Genomic DNA, 17,222 nt, shown 5'->3' on the forward strand with positions numbered 1-17,222 from the left:
AATCCTGACGCCAGAAGCGTCAGGATCCTGAGGGTGGTCCCCTCCAGAGTCAAACAGTGTTCACCTCTCTCAACGGTGCCTGTTTGTCTTCGGTGCCCTCAGGGGGGAGCTCTGCCAACCCCGCTATCATACCGGGGCGCAGTAGCTCCTCGCGGGTCACCCGAGGGTGGCGCGCTTTCTCTCCAGTCAGTTCAGTTGTTCCCTGCCGGGGTTCCGCTTCAGGGCACTGTGCTGGCTGCCCATATTCAACCAGAGGCCAGCCTCGAGAGGCTGGTTCCCTTAGTAGATTTTTTGTCAGAGTGGGAAAATCTGTCAAAAGTATCTCAGTGGGTCCTGCACATGATAGAGAGGGGGTATGCGATTCAGTTCAGAACACGCCCACCCCGATTCAACGGGGTCCTGCCCACTATGGTGGGCCCCGAGCAGGCTCTGGTAATGGCACAAGAAGTACAGACTCTCTTGCAAAAGGAGGCTATAGAAAGGGTTCCTCCTCCCAGCAGGGAGTCAGGGTTTTACAGACGCTATTTCATTGTGCCAAAGAAAGACGGGGGATTGCGTCCAATTTTAGATCTACGGCAGTTGAATCGAACAGTAGCAAAGCTCAAGTTCAAAATGCTGACAGTCAAACACATCGTGTCACAAATCAGGTCCGAGGACTGGTTTGTCACGATAGATCTAAAAGACGCATACTTTCATGTGTCAATCCTCCCGCAACACAGGAAGTTCCTAAGGTTTGCTTTCGGGGGTGAAGCATACCAATATCGGGTTCTTCCCTTCGGCCTAGCATTGTCACCTCGCACCTTCACCAAGTGTGTAGACGTGGCTCTGACGCCCTTGCGTATGCAGGGCATCCACATCTTAAACTACATAGACGATTGGTTGATTCTGGCTCAATCAGAGCAGATGGCGGTCCAACATCGAGATGTTGTTCTCGCTCACATGAGAAGGTTGGGGTTGAGATTAAATGCAAAGAAAAGTGTGCTTTCTCCTGCGCAGAGGACCACTTATCTAGGCGTGGTGTGGGATTCGGTGATTATGCGCGCCCGTCTATCTCCGGCTCGCATAACATCGATTCTCTCGACTGTCTCAGACATAAAGCTAGGCCAGTCACTCACTGTCAAACAGTTCCATAGATTGTTAGGTCTTATGGCAGCGGCGTCCAACGTGATACCTTTTGGCCTGCTGAACATGAACCATTGCAGTGGTGGCTCAAAATCAAGGGGTTCTCACCGAGGGGGAATCTTTTTCATATGATCAGCGTCACGCGGCGATGCTTACGTGCTCTAGTCATATGGAAGCAACCTTGGTTTCTGTCCCAGGGACCTGTGCTGGGGGCTCTCAGTCGTCGTGTCACGCTAACGACAGATGCGTCCCTCATGGGCTGGGGAGCGATCATGAGTGGTCGCTCGACTCAAGGTCTTTGGCAGGACACATAAATTGCCTGGAGATGCTGGCGGTATTTCTAGCACTGAAATATTTCCTTCCAGACCTCAGGGACCATCATGTGTTAGTACGATCAGACAACACTTCGGTGGTCTCTTACTTGAATCATCAGGGGGGTCTGAGATCACGCCCATTGTACAAGCTGGCGAATCAGATCCTCCTGTGGTCCCAAGGGAAACTGCTCTCCCTCAGAGCAGTATATATTTCGGGGTACCTGAATGTGGGAGCAGACATCCTGTCGAGGCAGGGGCCGAGGCCTGGGGAATGGAGACTTCACCCAGAGATAGTGAAGCTTTTATGGGAGAACTACGGCGAAGCCCAAGTGGATCTGTTTGCGTCTCAAGAGACGACTCACTGTCCACTGTGGTTCTCAATGTCAAACCCAGCACCTCTTGGGCTGGATGCTTTGGTACAGCCGTGGCCGAGGCTGCCACTGTACGCCTTTCCCCTGATTGCGCTGCTCCCGGGAGTTCTGGAGAGAGTGCGCCGGGACGGGGCCCGTCTATTGTTAGTAGCCCCGTTTTGGCCGGCTCGAGTATGGTTCTCGGACCTGGTATCCCTTCTCGATGGGTCTCCGATGGAGATTCCGATCAGGAGGGACCTTCTCTCTCAGGCGGGCGGTCTGATTTTGCACCCCCGTCCGGAGCTATGGAAGCTGTGGGCATGGCCTCTGAGGGGGCACAGCTCAGAGGTTTCGGTCTCTCAACCGAGGTTGTAGAGACCATTCTCCAATCCAGAGCTCCCTCCACGAGGAAACTCTACTCTTTGAAGTGGAGATTATTCACTTCTTGGTGTGAAAATCACCAGTGGGATCCTGTTAGCTGCCCGGTTAGCGCAGTACTGGATTTCCTACAGGATAGATTTTCTTTAGGGTTATCCCCCTCCACACTGAAGGTGTACGTGGCGGCCTTAGCTGCTTACCATGCTCCTTTGAGTGGGGTATCTTTGGGGAGACACCCACTTATCACTCGTTTCCTCCGTGGCACTTTGAGGTTGAGACCCGCAGCTCGCACGAGAGTACCGGCTTGGGATTTGGCCATTGTGTTGCAAGGCCTTTCTATGGCCCCCTTCGAACCCATTGATGAGGTGCCAGAAAAATTCCTTACGCTCAAAACTGTGTTTCTGCTTTCTATTACGTCTCTCAAGAGAATTGGAGACATTCAGGCCCTGTCGGTGTCTCCATCGTGCCTTGAATTTGCACCTGGTAATGTTAAGGCTTTCCTTCATCCCAGACCGGGATACATACCTAAGGTTCTCACTAACCCTGTGAGACCTATTGTGCTGCAGGCCTTCTGTCCTCCTCCTTTTACGTCCTCGGACCAGGAAAAGCTAAATCTGCTGTGCCCGGTGAGGGCACTGGATGCTTATGTCCACAGAGCTGCCATGTGGAGAAAAGCTGATCAGCTATTTGTATGTTTCGGAGCACCTAGGAAGGGTCTCCCTGCATCCAGGCAGAGAATGAGCAAGTGGGTGGTCGAGGCCATCTCACTTGCTTATAAGTCAGTTGGACAGCCTTCACCCTTGGCCGTCCGGGCTCATTCAAACAGGAGTATGGCTGCCTCTAAGGCTTTAATCTCAGGGGTTTCCCTAAATGATGTGTGTGATGCGGCAGGCTGGTCCTCACCACATACTTTTGTGAGGTTTTATGAATTAGACCTCGGCTCCACTCCGGGGGCGCAGGTGTTACTGTGAGTTGAGCGCTGAGGCCTTACACGAACGGTCACTTGCTCGTATGGCGACGTTGGGATTTCGTTCCCATAGCGACTACGCAGCGCGAGTTCCCTTGAAAGGGAACGTCTCGGTTATGTATATAACCTTAGTTCCCTGAATAGGGAACGAGACGCTGCGTTGCCCTGCCATACTCCCGTCATGCCCGTAAGCGACTTGCTTCAGTATTTCAGAAGCTGAATGAGAGTGTTTTCGGGCTGGCTTTATAGTTCCTGGTCAGTGACGTCACCCGCCTATGACGTTCCGTCTCCTGATTGGACAGATTTCATACGTGCTTCATGACGACATCACACAGAGGCGTTCCCATAGCGACTACGCAGCGTCTCGTTCCCTATTCAGGGAACTAAGGTTATATACATAACCGAGACGTTTTCAACTACTGAATACTTTTTCTGTTTTTTTTTTTTTTTAGTTTTTTTTTCTATCAGTTATTTTTTTGGTTGTGGATGTATTCTCTGACAATTTTGTACACAAAGGTCCTCTGGAAAATAATAAAAATAAAAACAATTTTTTTTTTTTTTTTTCCCCTTTTCATTAACATTTTGTATTATTGTTTAAATTGGAAGATATTTAAAGAAATTAATTTTATAATTATAATAAAAAATAATAATTTCTTTAGTGATTCAAGGCATATTTGTTAAATGACAACAGAAATGCATTTAAAACAGACTTTTCATGAACTTCAGGTTCCCCGCCCACTTCCGGTTTCATCCGAATACAGATACTAATAATTTTAAGATTGTTACAGATGCAAATACAGATACAGATACTGGCTCGGCTGCACACCCCTAGTTGGAAATAACCGTCTGTGATCGGATGTAGCTTCATATAACAGAATGAGGAAGAAATAATTTACTTTTATAGTATATTGTGATAAAGGCTATGTCAATTAGCTTTGCATTATGAATACACATTATTCTTATGTAAATACCCAAGAAGATGGCTTGAAGAACACAGTATATGAAGTGTATATGAACAGTATATAAATAAAACAGACATCACATGCCAGTGTTTCGAGCTCTGTAATACTCACATCACCTCATTTTGGGTTAAAATGTAAGAAATATTACTCCTCTTTATAGGCATTTAAAGTAAACAGTGTTCGCAAATGAAACAAGGTTCAAATTGAGAACACTCATATGAAGGGGTGAGACCTAACACACATGCACACTCACACTCACACACAGGTGTGAATGCAGCAGAAAGCATTTATATCAAATTTGGTGAATAAAATAAACCATAAATGCAGAATACAGATATGAAGGGGTGAGACGCAGCACTGACACACATGCACACACGCACAATCAGACTAAGTCTTGTCTTTTAGAGGCAATTTGTGGCATTTTTGCAACATTACTGCAAAAAAGAAAATAAAATACAAACTTTGTCAAAACACTCATTTTTAATGTATTTTTATAATGTTTTAATATATATATATTCTCAAAAACACCACAAAAGTTAGGCAGAAAAATTAATGGATGTCCATGGGCCATGGGACATATATGGTCATAACATTTTTTTTTTTTTTTTTCCTTTCATTTTTTTTCATAACTTTTTTTTTCAGGTTCTTTGGTGTCACTCTTACTAAAAGTTAGATGACATTTAACAAGTTGAGTTAGACTGGAAAGAACCGCTTTAAGCACTGCATTATATTCTTTAAATGGTAAAGGGAAATTATGACCAGATTTATAAAAAATTTAAAGAATTCAAATTATATTCCTGTTAAACCACGTAGAGAGAAAAACAGATTTATTCCTAATCACTATATCGGAGTTGTTCCATAGAAAGGTTTTATGTGGTGAAAAATTGTGTAGCATAACTTCCAAGCAAGAAGAGCCTGCTGATGAAATTTGGACAATTTATTAGGTAAATAGTTACATTTTAATAAAAAGGGAAGGCCACTAATTTTTGTAAAGATAAGATTCGGGATAAAAAACCATATAGAATTGGGATCTGTTAAACATCTTTTAATCCAAGTTATCCTAAAGGTGTTCACTGTATCACTAAAGTCTAACACTTCAAGTCCACCTTTTTCCAACTATTTAAAAGGACTGTTTTTTAAGCTTATGAGGTTTGTTTTTCCATATGAAGTGAAATGTGAATTCCTTTAGCAGTAGTCATTAACAAAAAGAGAAAGAGAAGGATATACAAAATGAGATAATCCTGCTTTGGACAAAAAAACCCTCCCATAAAGGGAAAGGTCTCTTTGGAGCCAAAGATTAAAGATGTTTTTAGTATTTTTGACCCTGCCAGAAAAATTAAGCTGTTGTCTGGTTGCAAAATGTTTTGATAAATAAATACCCAGACACTTTACAGTCTTTTTTACTGAGATACCATCAATTAAAGAATCATCACTTTTGTAGAGCGTCATTATCTCACACTTGGACATATTCAGTTTCAATCCAGAAGCACATGAAAACTGTTCAATTACATTTATAGCCTTCGTTAATTGACTCTTATCTTTTAAAAAGAGAGTCGTGTCATCAGCCAACTGGGAGATTTTAATTTCTCTATCAAAGATGGATATACCTTCTAATCTTTGTTCATGGATAATACTTAACGATAATAGTTCTGTAACTACAAACCCGATTCCAAAAAAGTTGGGACACTGTACAAATTGTAAATAAAAAAGGAATGCAATGATGTGGAAGTTTCAAATTTCAATATTTTATTCAGAATACAACATAGATGACATATAAAATGTTTAAACTGAGAAAATGTATCATTTTAAGGGAAAAATAAGTTGATTTTAAATTTCATGGCATCAACACATCTCAAAAAAGTTGGGACAAGGCCATGTTTACCACTGTGTGGCATCCCCTCTTCTTTTTATAACAGTCTGCAAACGTCTAGGGACTGAGGAGACAAGTTGCTCAAGTTTAGGAATGGGAATGTTGTCCCATTCTTGTCTAATACAGGCTTCTAGTTGCTCAACTGTCTTAGGTCTTCTTTGTCGCATCTTCCTCTTTATGATGCGCCAAATGTTTTCTATGGGTGAAAGATCTGGACTGCAGGCTGGCCATTTCAGTACCCGGATCCTTCTTCTACGCAGCCATGATGTTGTAATTGATGCAGTATGTGGTCTGGCATTGTCATGTTGGAAAATGCAAGGTCTTCCCTGAAAGAGACAACGTCTGGATGGGAGCATATGTTGTTCTAGAACTTGGATATACCTTTCAGCATTGATGGTGCCTTTCCAGATGTGTAAGCTGCCCATGCCACACGCACTCATGCAATCCCATACCATCAGAGATGAAGGCTTCTGAACTGAGCGCTGATAACATCTTGGGTTGTCCTTGTCCTCTTTAGTCCGGATGACATGGCATCCCAGTTTTCCAAAAAGAACTTCAAATTTTGATTTGTCTGACCACAGAACAGTTTTCCACTTTGCCACAGTCCATTTTAAATGAGCCTTGGCCCAGAGAAAACGCCTGCGCTTCTGGATCATGTTTAGATATGGCTTCTTTTTTGACCTATAGAGTTTTAGCCAGCAACGGCGAATGGCACGGTGGATTGTGTTCACTGACAATGTTTTCTGGAAGTATTCCTGAGCCCATGTTGTGATTTCCATTACAGTAGCATTCCTGTATGTGATGCAGTGCAGTGCCGCTGTTCCAGATTCTCTGAATCTTTGGATGATATTACGGACTGTAGATGATGATAACTTCAAACTCTTTGCAATTTTTCTCTGAGAAACTCCTTTCTGATATTGCTCCACTATTTTTCGCTGCAGCATTGGGGGAATTGGTGATCCTCTGCCCATCTTGACTTCTGAGAGACACTGCCACTCTGAGAGGCTCTTTTTATACCCAATCATGTTGCCAATTGACCTAATAAGTTGCAAATTGGTCCTCCAGCTGTTCCTTATATGTACATTTAACTTTTCCAGTCTCTTATTTGCTACCTGTCCCAACTTTTTTGGAATGTGTAGCTCTCATGAAATCCAAAATGAGCCAATATTTGGCATGATATTTCAAAATGTCTCACTTTCAACATTTGATATGTTATCTATATTCTATTGTGAATAAAATATAAGTTTATGAGATTTGTAAATTATTGCATTCCTTTTTTATTCACAATTTGTACAGTGTCCCAACTTTTTTGGAATCGGGTTTGTAAAATAAATAAAAAGGGTGAAATTGGACAGCCCTGTCTGACACCACAGGTGATAAAAAACCTCTTAGAAGTATTGAAACTAATTAAGACAGAGCTGCTAATATCTCTATAAAACATTTCAATAACATTGACAAAATAGTCACCAAAACCAAATAATCTGAGAGTCTGCAAAAGAAATCCATGCTCAAGGGTGTCAAAAGGTTTAAAAAAGTCTAGGAAAAGAATCATAGCTTTAGAATGTGCATAGTCTAAAAGATCTAAAATAAGTCTTGTATTGTTACTGATGTCCCCATCTTTTATAAAACCTGATTGTGTCTCACCAACCAACTGATTAAGTTTGACCTTTAATCTATCTAATATTAAGGCTAAAATGTTATAATCGATGGTTAGGAGCATAATTGGACACCAATTATCTGTTAAAAGAGTGTCCTTGTCCGGTTTGGGAACAAGGGAGATAATACCCTGTTTCACTGACGCCGTCATTTCCTTTGAATTAATACATTCTTTATGCATACAAAGCAATGGTTGTTTGATTAATTAAATGAAGTTTTAGATATTTGTCAGTTGGAGTTTGAACAGTTTTGGCTCTTTTGAGCATTTCATCAATGACAGTCTGTGGGATTTTTCAGAGTTCTGATTGTTTGATTGAGTTCTGATCAGTAATAAAAGATAAAGTAACCCGAGTCAGAACAGTCTGATGGTCTGTTCTGAACAATTTTCTAATCATAACCACCAAACTTGGCTCAGGCCTTCAGTCTGTTCTGACTCGGGTTACTTTATCTTTTATAACTGATCAGACTCACGGTTTTCCTAAAAATGACAATCAGAACTCTGAAAAATCCCACAGACTGTCATTGATGGAATGTTCAAATGAGACAAAACTGTTCAAACTCCAACTGACAAATATCTATCTATCTATCTATCTATCTATCATGAAGCACCTTTAACTCTCCACCCATCCATCATTTCCAGCTCAGATCTTCTGCAGTCAGACTCACTGTTTTGGACGATGTCCTGCATCTTCTTCCAGGCTCTGAACGGCAGGTTGCACAAGTAATGTGGCACATGAATCAAAGCTCCAGAAGTCATCTGTGGATCCGGCTGTGAGCTCTGGACTCTGGAAGAACATTCAGGAGTCAGAACTGCAGTGGCTTTGGATCAGAACCAGAGAGACCAGAGACAGGAGCAGATCACTCACCTTTCCATTGAGACTGGAAACTCCTGCAGAACAAACACACCATTTATCATCAAGAACTCAATCAATGAACCAATGATCAACCAATGATCTGAAATCAGACCTTCAGAAAGCAGACGTCATTGGCTTTCATCATCTCCTCCATGTCTTTGATTGTGTGTGAAAGAGCTGAGATGTGTCTGTTCATCTCCTCCAGCTTCTCCTTCATCATCTGCTCCTTCTGCTCCTCTTCCTCCCTCAGTGCAGTGATTGTAGCTTCTTCTTCATCTCTGAGAAACTGATGAAGCTTCTCAAACTGCTGTTTAATCTGACGCTCTGTGTGCTCAGCTTGAGACTGAAATCAGATCACATTCACTTCAATCATCTCAATCAACACACATCAACACTTCACATCATTAATATCAGAGATAAACTCAGATACCGACATACAGGTGCATCTCAATAAATTAGAATGTCGTGGAAAAGTTCATTTATTTAAGTATTTCAACTCAAATTGTGGAACTTATGTATTAAATAAATTCAATGCACACAGACTGAAGTACTTTAAGTCTTTGGTTCTTTTAATTGTGATGATTTTGGCTCACATTTAACAAAAACCCACCAATTCACTATCTCAATAAATTAGAATACTTCAGACCAATAAAAAAAAAAAAAAAAAAAAAAACATTTTTAGTGAATTCTTGGCCTTCTGGAAAGTATATTCATTTACTGTATATGTACTCAATACTTGGTTGGGCCTCCTTTTGCATGAATTACTGCATCAATGCAGCGTGGCATGAAGGCAATCAGCCTGTGGCACTGCTCAGGTGTAATGAAGCCCAGGTTGCTTTGATAGCGGCCTTCAGATCATCTGCATAGTTGGGTCTGGTGTCTCTCATCTTCCTCTTGACAATACCCCATAGATTTTGTATGGGGTTCAGGTCAGGCGAGTTTGCTGGCCAATCAAGCAAAGTAACACCATGGTCATTGAACCAGCTTTTGGTACCTTTGGCAGTGTGGGCAGGTGCCATGTCCTGCTGGAAAATGAAATCAGCATCTCCATAAAGCTTGTCAGCAGAAGGAAGCATGAAGTGCTCTAAAATTTCCTGGTAGATGGCTGCGTTGAATGTGGACTTCAGAAAACACAGCGGACCAACACCAGCAGATGACATGGCAGCCCAAATCATCACTGACTGTGGAAACTTCACACTAGACTTCAAGCAACATGGTTTCTGTGCCTCTCCACTCTTCCTCCAGACTCTGGGACCTTGATTTCCAAATGAAATGCAAAATTTACTTTCATCTAAAAAGAGGACTTTGGACCACTGAGCAACAGTCCAGTTCTTCTTCTCCTTAGCCCAGGTAAGACGCTTCTGATGTTGTCTTTGGTTCAGAAGTGGCTTGGTATGTGGAATGTGACAGTTGTAGCCCATTTCCTGAAGACGTCTGTGTGTGGTGGCTCTTGATGCACTGACTCCAGCTTCAGTCCACTCCTTTTGAAACTCTCCTAACTTCTTAAATCGGCTTCTTCTCAAGCCTCTGGTCATTCCTTTCACTTGTACACCTTCTCCTACCACACTTTTTCCTTCCAGTCAACTTTCCATGAATATGCTTTGGCACAGCACTCTGCGAACAGCCAGCTCTTTCAGCAGTGACCCTCTGTGGCTTACCCTCATTGTAGAGGGTCTTGATGATCATCTTCTGGACAACTGTCAAGTCAGCAGACTTCCCTATGACTACTATTGGGATTACTGACCTAAACCCAGTATTTATACCCTGAGAATGGTAATTTAATAGAACTTGAAATTAAATATTCTAATAATTTGAGATACTGATTTTTTGATTTTGATGAGCAGCAAGCTGTAACTATCAAAATGAAAACAAACAAAGTCTGGAAATATTTTACTTTATGTAAAAAATAACTTTTTCATGATATTCTAATTTATTGAGATGCACCTGTATAATGGATCCAGATGCAGATCACTACTACAGAATACTACTGATTCTGTTTCCTCACCTTGATGTGTTGAACTGTTTTCTCAAACTCCCCTTTCATTTCTTCATTGTGTTGAAGTTTCTCCTGTAAGGACTTCAGTGCTGTATTGAGCTCCTCCTAGAATTGAACAAAAATACATAAAACACCAGATTACAGTGAAGAGAAGAAGAGAAGACAGTGATATGATCATATAATGCTGTGGAAAAGTATTTGCCCCATCCTGATTTCTTCTATTTTTGTGAACATCTCATACTAAACTGATTCAGAAATTAAAATCTACCATAAAACAAAGGCAGTCTGAGTGAACACAAAGTACAAATTGTAAATGACAATGTTATTTATTGATGTAAAGTTATAGAATACCACTTTGGGTGCAAGTGTTTCATATGGCATGCAATCGGTCAATCAACACTTACATCACTGGTAGTTCATATTGAGCTGGGTTAGACACTACTCTGAAGTAGGAGCCAATTTAGTCCCCCAAAAGGCATTCCTAGATCTAAAATCATTCCCAGTTCCTGCGGTGTGGACACGTCCAAAAAGCAGGTACTTCCACCAATAGCTACAGGAACCATTCCTCCGGTGTGAAAGCCCCTAATATGATATCTGTGTTTATGACTAATTATCCCTTTACATATGAAATAAGAGTAATTTGTCTTACCTTATATGATTCAACAACTTCACTGATGGGTCTGAATTTATGATTGTCGTGTTTTTGTGAAGTAAAGCACACTAAACACACAGGCTGTTTGTCCTCCAGACAGAAGAGTTTGAGTTTCTCACTGTGTAAACTGCAGATCTCCTCAGATCCTGATGAACTCCTCTCATTTCTCTCCTTCAGGAACGACTCACACAAGTTCTTTAATGCCAGATTAACTGGAGGTTCATCTCTTGAGGATCTTCTCCTGCAGACAGGACACTTCTGAGTTTTCTTGGTTCTCCAGAACTGTTGAAGACACTCTTTGCAGATACTGTGACTACATGACAGAAGAACAGGAGCCTTGAAGATTTCATGACATACAGGACAAGTATAATCATCTTCAGCTGCTGAAGCCATTTTCACTGTTTGAGCTCCAGCAATCTAAACTTTACTTTCACTTTCTGAATGATGCTTTCAAAAATGAATATCCATGAGAATCACAAAGATCTGCTGTCCGTTTAGAAAGAAATGTCTCAAAAATCCTTCTGTAAAGTTTTCTCTTTGTCCTCCACTGATCGCTGATTAGCTGATTTTGTCGAGAAAGTCAGTAAGACAGAAAAGAGAAATAATGAGTCAGTCTCTTCCTGACTTTTCTTAAAATTTTAAGAAAGTGTATTCAAAACGAACTTACATTGAAACGTTCAAATATTACACTATAAACCCTTAGATAAAACACAAAAGAACAATGAAAATACACAAATATTAATAATACAAGACCTCAAAACCCTCATGTGTGTTTTATTTATTGCTCTTTATTTGTCTCAGAGTGTCTCAGGGTCTGTCATGATCAAATCTTTGTCAGAATGATTTCTTCTCATGCTGAAGTTCAGTAATAAACACTCGTCTGTTTATCGAGCTGATTGTCAGTGTTTGAGACGCCAGCAGGAACCAAACAGATTAACAGTCCTCAATAAACAGGAGAAACGCAGATGTGAAAAAAGTTTGTGGTCTCTCTTTATGTAGTATTTCTGGTTAAGTGTGAAAAATATACTCACTTCATTAAAGACATTTCTGAATAAACAGAATTTCACTCTACATTCAGCCACATCACTGTTTCTCAGACAATATCACCAGAATAATTATGTTTGTATGTGTGATCCTACAGCTACTGCCCTTATCGATTATTAAAGAAATTAAAGATCCATGTTTAATTGTCGAATCATTCTACAGAAGCACTTTGTTTTTATTATTATTGTGAGTGTTGGTAAGATGTCATGTGTGATTGAGTTGCTGTAGATGATCAATGATCGCAGAGCTTTCAGTGAGGGCGGGGCTGCAGCAGGAGAACACGAGCAGAAATAACACATCATTACATCACCATGTGTCATAAACCTCGGGAAACAGTGTGAGATGATGATAAACAGCTCATGATGAAGGGTTTCCATCAGTTCAGTAGCTAACCTTTCACAATGTCATGATAATCCTCATCCATAATGGGTTATACAGCATCTACTTTCAGATGATATATTCTTGTGCCATTGAGAGCCAATTTAAAGAGCGAAACAGAAACAGGCCAGACATTTATTTAATGAATTACGAAACAGTAATTTCTAAATAGGCTACTATACGTTTTATTTTTTATTAAATTTTATTAAATATGTAATTTACGTAAGCTATTATTATCTTCTCAATATTCTAATTTCAAACAACTGCTGACACATAATAAGAGAGACAATAGGTTAGATTATGATGGGTATTTAAAGGTTGGTTAAACTGAACTCTCACCTGATCTGTTCTCCGTGTCTCACCAACGCCTTGAAGGTTTCGAAACTGAAACTGACTTTGTTGACGAACACGAACAAAGCGCGCGCGCGCGCCCCCGTGTGGAGGTTCAAGACCAAACCAGCGTAGGAAACACGGAACCTAAGATGGTTAACTAAATATTCTGGCCCAAATGTCAAAATTTTGATAGGAAGTCGTAAAAAAAATCAAATCAAAATGACACATGGGTCATTTTTTTATGTTCTCATACATATAAATGTCTATAACTCCAAAACGAAATGAGATATTTTCAACAAATTCGACACACACATGTATGGACTCACTCTGAGGACACATAAAAAAGTGGTGGGATTGTGCCTCTTTGTGGCGCTATAATTGAACATGAATAAATCATGAAATTGCCATTAACTACAATACAGTATTATGATATAAAATTCTATATTTTATGAATGCATTGGTGTACCATTACAAAACTCAGTATGTGCCATCGGCAGATGCTCTGAAGGTACCATGTTATAATGGTATTTTTAAAAATGCTAATAGTTTTATAAAATTTGTGGCCTATTGTAATGAGACTGATCTTAATTGATTCTGTGGGTCATGTTGAGAACATCGATGCCAATTTTGCCATAGTCAGCCAAACTTCCTGTCTGCCATTATGATATTCTTTAAAATCATATTTCTTTGAACTACTTCTAGAAGGTTTGTCCAATTTCGAATCGTATAATCTTCAGCCCATGCCGGCAAAAAAGGTATGCCTCAGAACAAATGATCAGATTAAGTGTTTATATTTCATTGAACTTTATTGTGGATCAGCAAGAACCTTTTACATCCATTTACTTCAATCAACAAATGATCATTTCAACCTTAGAACAGAAATAAACAATTATTCATCAAGAACAAAAACTAAAAAAAGTGCTGAATGAACTCTTTCAGTGGTACAATACTAGAAAAATATGATATTATAATGTAAGTAGACTTTCATGTTGGCTTGAGAAAGTCTAGCCTGACAGTCTGAAAGCAGTTTGAAGTGGTTTTAAAGTCTGAACGATTTTAGCATGAAGGTTTTGAGTCCATGCTGTCTCTCAGACACACAAAAACACACACACATCACTATACAGTTGATAGGGTGTTCTTGTGTGCTTTCCAGGGTGTTGCTACATGGTTGCTAGGGTGTTCTGGGTGGTTGCTAGGCAGTTACTATACTGTTATGGGTGGAGATTCATGACACATCATTTTAAAAAGATGAATAAATGTACTTGTATTCTGATCTGATATTCAGATCAACAGCACTCTTACTCGTGTGATCTGGATTAAACATGATGAAAGCAGGAAGATCCAGACCTACAGGAGTAACGATTACTGACTATTAACCACTAAGATCCTCAGAGATCCATCATAACAACTGAAGAATGGAAAGAGTGTGTGAGTGAAGGTGGTTGTGAATGTGTGTAGATGTGTGTTAGTTACAGGATCACAGAATGACACCGTTCCTCTGTCATAATCCAGATTCACTCTCACACGATCAAGTTTACGTTTAACAAGAAAACCAGAACCTACAGTCCATCCATATGTCACACACCAAACATCAGTGTCAAATAAATCCTGTCCCTTCCTCTGGTTTGATGCTGTAGTTACTCCAAGAATCCAGTATTTACTCTCTTTAACCTCCACATCCCAGCAGTGTGTTCCTGAGTTAAACCCCTCTGAACCCAGAACACACTCATAATGGTCAAATCTCTCTGGATTATCAGGAAGAGGTCGTTTGTTCCCGTTGAATCTCACACTGGTCAGATCATCAGACAGGACGAGACGTGGATTCGCAGTGTTTGGATCCAGAATGACAGGAGCTGATGAGACACAATCAACAGATGCTTTTATTCTGATTTTCATATAATGATCAAGAGTGATTCAACACAGATTATTATGAATTATGACACTCGTCCTGTTGATCAAACACATCAGACATGTTCCTCTGATCACTGTCAGTGCTGTTATTAGTTTCACACTCATTTTATCATCAACTACAAACATTAAATGTGTGATTCAGACATTTGTGTCCATCAAGAGAAACTGATACTTTAGGAAAGTTAAAATAACAATAAATCAATGAGAGCTGATGAGATTTATAACTAGGTTTTCCTAAAAATGATGATCAAACAGACAGAAAAATCCAACAGACTGTCATTGAACAGTTTTGTCTCATTTGAACATTCCATCAATCTCCAAGTGACAAAAATTCAAATCTAAACAGACAGAATCCCATTAGACTCAATTAAACTAATCTATCTATCTATCTATCTATCATGAAGCACCTTTAACTCTCCACCCATCCATAATTTCCAGCTCAGATCTTCTGCAGTCAGACTCACTGTTTTGGACGATGTCCTGCATCTTCTTCCAGACTCTGAACGGCAGGTTGCCCAAGTAATGTGGCACATGAATCAAAGCTCCAGAAGCCATCTGTGGACCCGGCTGTGAGCTCTGGACTCTGGAAGAACATTCAGGAGTCAGAACTACAGTGGCTTTGGATCAGAACCAGAGAGACCAGAGACAGGAGCAGATCACTCACCTTTCCATTGAGACTGGAAACTCCTGCAGAACAAACACACCATTTATCATCAAGAACTCAATCAATGAACCAATGATCAACCAATGATCTGAAATCAGACCTTCAGAAAGCAGACGTCATTGGCTTTCATCATCTCCTCCATGTCTTTGATTGTGTGTGAAAGAGCTGAGATGTGTCTGTTCATCTCCTCCAGCTTCTCCTTCATCATCTGCTTCTTCTGCTCCTCTTCCTCCCTCAGTGCAGTGATTGTAGCTTCTTCTTCATCTCTGAGAAACTGATGAAGCTTCTCAAACTGCTGTTTAATCTGACGCTCTGTGTGCTCAGCTTGAGACTGAAATCAGATCACATTCACTTCAATCATCTCAATCAACACACATCAACACTTCACATCATTAATACCAGACATAAACTCAGATACTGACATATAACAGATCCAGAAGCAGATTGATGCTTGTCATTTACAGAAATAATAAACTGGAATTCATTATATTAAATATATCAGATCATAACTGTATATAGTGATCCTACAGCTGTAATGAAAATGACTCTGATTCTGTTTCCTCACCTTGATGTGTTGAACTGTTTTCTCAAACTCTCCTTTCATTTCTTCATTGTGTTGAAGTTTCTCTTGTAAGGACTTCAGTGCTGTATTGAGCTCCTCCTAGAATTGAACAAAAATACATAAAACACCAGATTACAGTGAAGAGAAGACAGTGATATGATCAGATAATGCTGTGGAAAAGTATTTGGCCCATCCTGATTTCTTCTGTTTTTGTGAACATCTCAAACTAAACTGATTCAGAAATTAAAACCTACTATAAAACAAAGGCAGTCTGAGTGAACACAAAGTACAGATTGTAAATTACAATGTTATTTATTGAAGCAAAAGAGTTATCCAATACCAACTGGATCTGTGTGAAAATGTATTTGCGTAATGTAACACATTACTTTCCATAACAAGAAACTAAGTAACACAATTAGTTACTTTTTTAGGGAGCAGGGACATCACTGGAGGGGCAGAAGGTTGACTAATTATCCCTTTACATGTGAAACAAGACTCATTTGTCTTACCTTATATGATGAAACGACTTCACTGATGGGTCTGACTGTGTGATTGACGTGTTTTTGTGAATTCATACACACTACACACACAGGCTGTTTGTCCTCCAGACAGAAGAGTTTGAGTTTCTCACTGTGTAAACTGCAGATCTCCTCAGATCCTGATGAACGCCTTTCATTTCTCTCCTTCAGGAACGACTCACACAAGTTTTTTAATGCAAGATTACGAGGAGGTTTATCTTTTGAGGATCTTCTCCTGCAGACAGGACACTCCTGAGTTTTCTTGGTTCTCCAGAACTGTTGAAGACACTCTTTACAGACACTGTGACTACATGATAGAAAAACAGGAGCCTTGAAGATTTCATAGCACACGGGACAAGAAAGTTCTTCTACAGATAGTGAAGCCATTTTCACTGCTTGAGCTCCAGCAATCTAAACTTTACTTTCACTTCCTGAACGACGGTTTCAAAAATAACCACAAGAATCACAAAGATCTGCTGTCTGTTTAGAAACAAATGTCTCAAAAATCCTGCTTTGAAGCATTTTTCTTCATTCTCCACTGATTGCTGATTCTTTATTGATTTTGTCGAAACATTAGAGTCAGATTGACAGAAATGTGGAAATGAGTCAGTCTCTTCCTGGTAAGTGTTGTAAGAGGGTGGAGTTTATGATCACATGGGTGTTTTCAAACAGATGACTCAGGATTTCTTCA

General features: G+C 40.2%; 2 protein-coding genes across 5 annotated transcripts in view; both read right to left on the reverse strand.

Annotated features, from left to right (window-relative positions):
* LOC127508148 (nuclear factor 7, ovary-like) overlaps positions 1-13,030 on the reverse strand; it is an 85,495-nt gene extending 72,465 nt beyond the window's left edge. Inside the window, exons 1-7 of one of the 3 annotated variants that reach the window (XM_051885836.1) lie at positions 12,883-13,030; positions 11,789-11,819; positions 11,119-11,683; positions 10,479-10,574; positions 8,586-8,816; positions 8,486-8,508; positions 8,286-8,404 (exon numbers count right to left, since the gene is read on the reverse strand). In XM_051885836.1, the coding sequence (XP_051741796.1) occupies positions 8,286-8,404; positions 8,486-8,508; positions 8,586-8,816; positions 10,479-10,574; positions 11,119-11,514 (865 nt within the window). In that variant the 5' untranslated portion in view covers positions 11,515-11,683; positions 11,789-11,819; positions 12,883-13,030. Of the gene's footprint in view, positions 1-8,285; positions 8,405-8,485; positions 8,509-8,585; positions 8,817-10,478; positions 10,575-11,118; positions 11,684-11,788; positions 11,820-12,882 lie in introns of those variants that run through there. The other 2 variants (XM_051885838.1, XM_051885837.1) reach the window with 2 other exon arrangements.
* A 633-nt stretch (positions 13,031-13,663) lies between these two features.
* LOC127508140 (nuclear factor 7, ovary-like) lies at positions 13,664-17,155 on the reverse strand. 2 transcript variants are annotated; one of them, XM_051885819.1, is made up of 6 exons: positions 16,523-17,155; positions 16,017-16,112; positions 15,552-15,782; positions 15,452-15,474; positions 15,252-15,370; positions 13,664-14,729 (listed from the first exon to the last, which is right to left on the reverse strand). In XM_051885819.1, exons 1-6 carry the CDS (start codon positions 16,916-16,918, stop codon positions 14,239-14,241), a joined length of 1,356 nt encoding a protein of 451 aa, XP_051741779.1. In that variant the 5' UTR covers positions 16,919-17,155; the 3' UTR covers positions 13,664-14,238. The 2 variants fall into 2 exon arrangements, with proteins under 2 accessions (XP_051741779.1, XP_051741778.1); XM_051885818.1 differs by having other exon boundaries at positions 15,195-15,370.
* Between the last annotated feature and the right edge of the window lie 67 nt (positions 17,156-17,222).

The sequence above is a fragment of the Ctenopharyngodon idella genome, chromosome 3 (assembly GCF_019924925.1).
Source record: "Ctenopharyngodon idella isolate HZGC_01 chromosome 3, HZGC01, whole genome shotgun sequence".
Classification (NCBI taxonomy): Eukaryota; Metazoa; Chordata; class Actinopteri; order Cypriniformes; family Xenocyprididae; genus Ctenopharyngodon; species Ctenopharyngodon idella.

Bases quoted from the DNA above. Each gene is read 5' to 3' on its own strand.
- LOC127508140 (XM_051885818.1), bottom strand. From the start codon at position 16,918: ATGGCTTCACTATCTGTAGAAGAACTTTCTTGTCCCGTGTGCTATGAA. The intron at 15,783-16,016 runs GTGAGGAAACAG...ATCTGATTTCAG, and splicing joins AAACAGTTCAACACATCAAG to TCTCAAGCTGAGCACACAGA. The intron at 15,475-15,551 runs GTCTGATTTCAG...TTTGTTCTGCAG, and splicing joins ATGACGTCTGCTTTCTGAAG to GAGTTTCCAGTCTCAATGGA.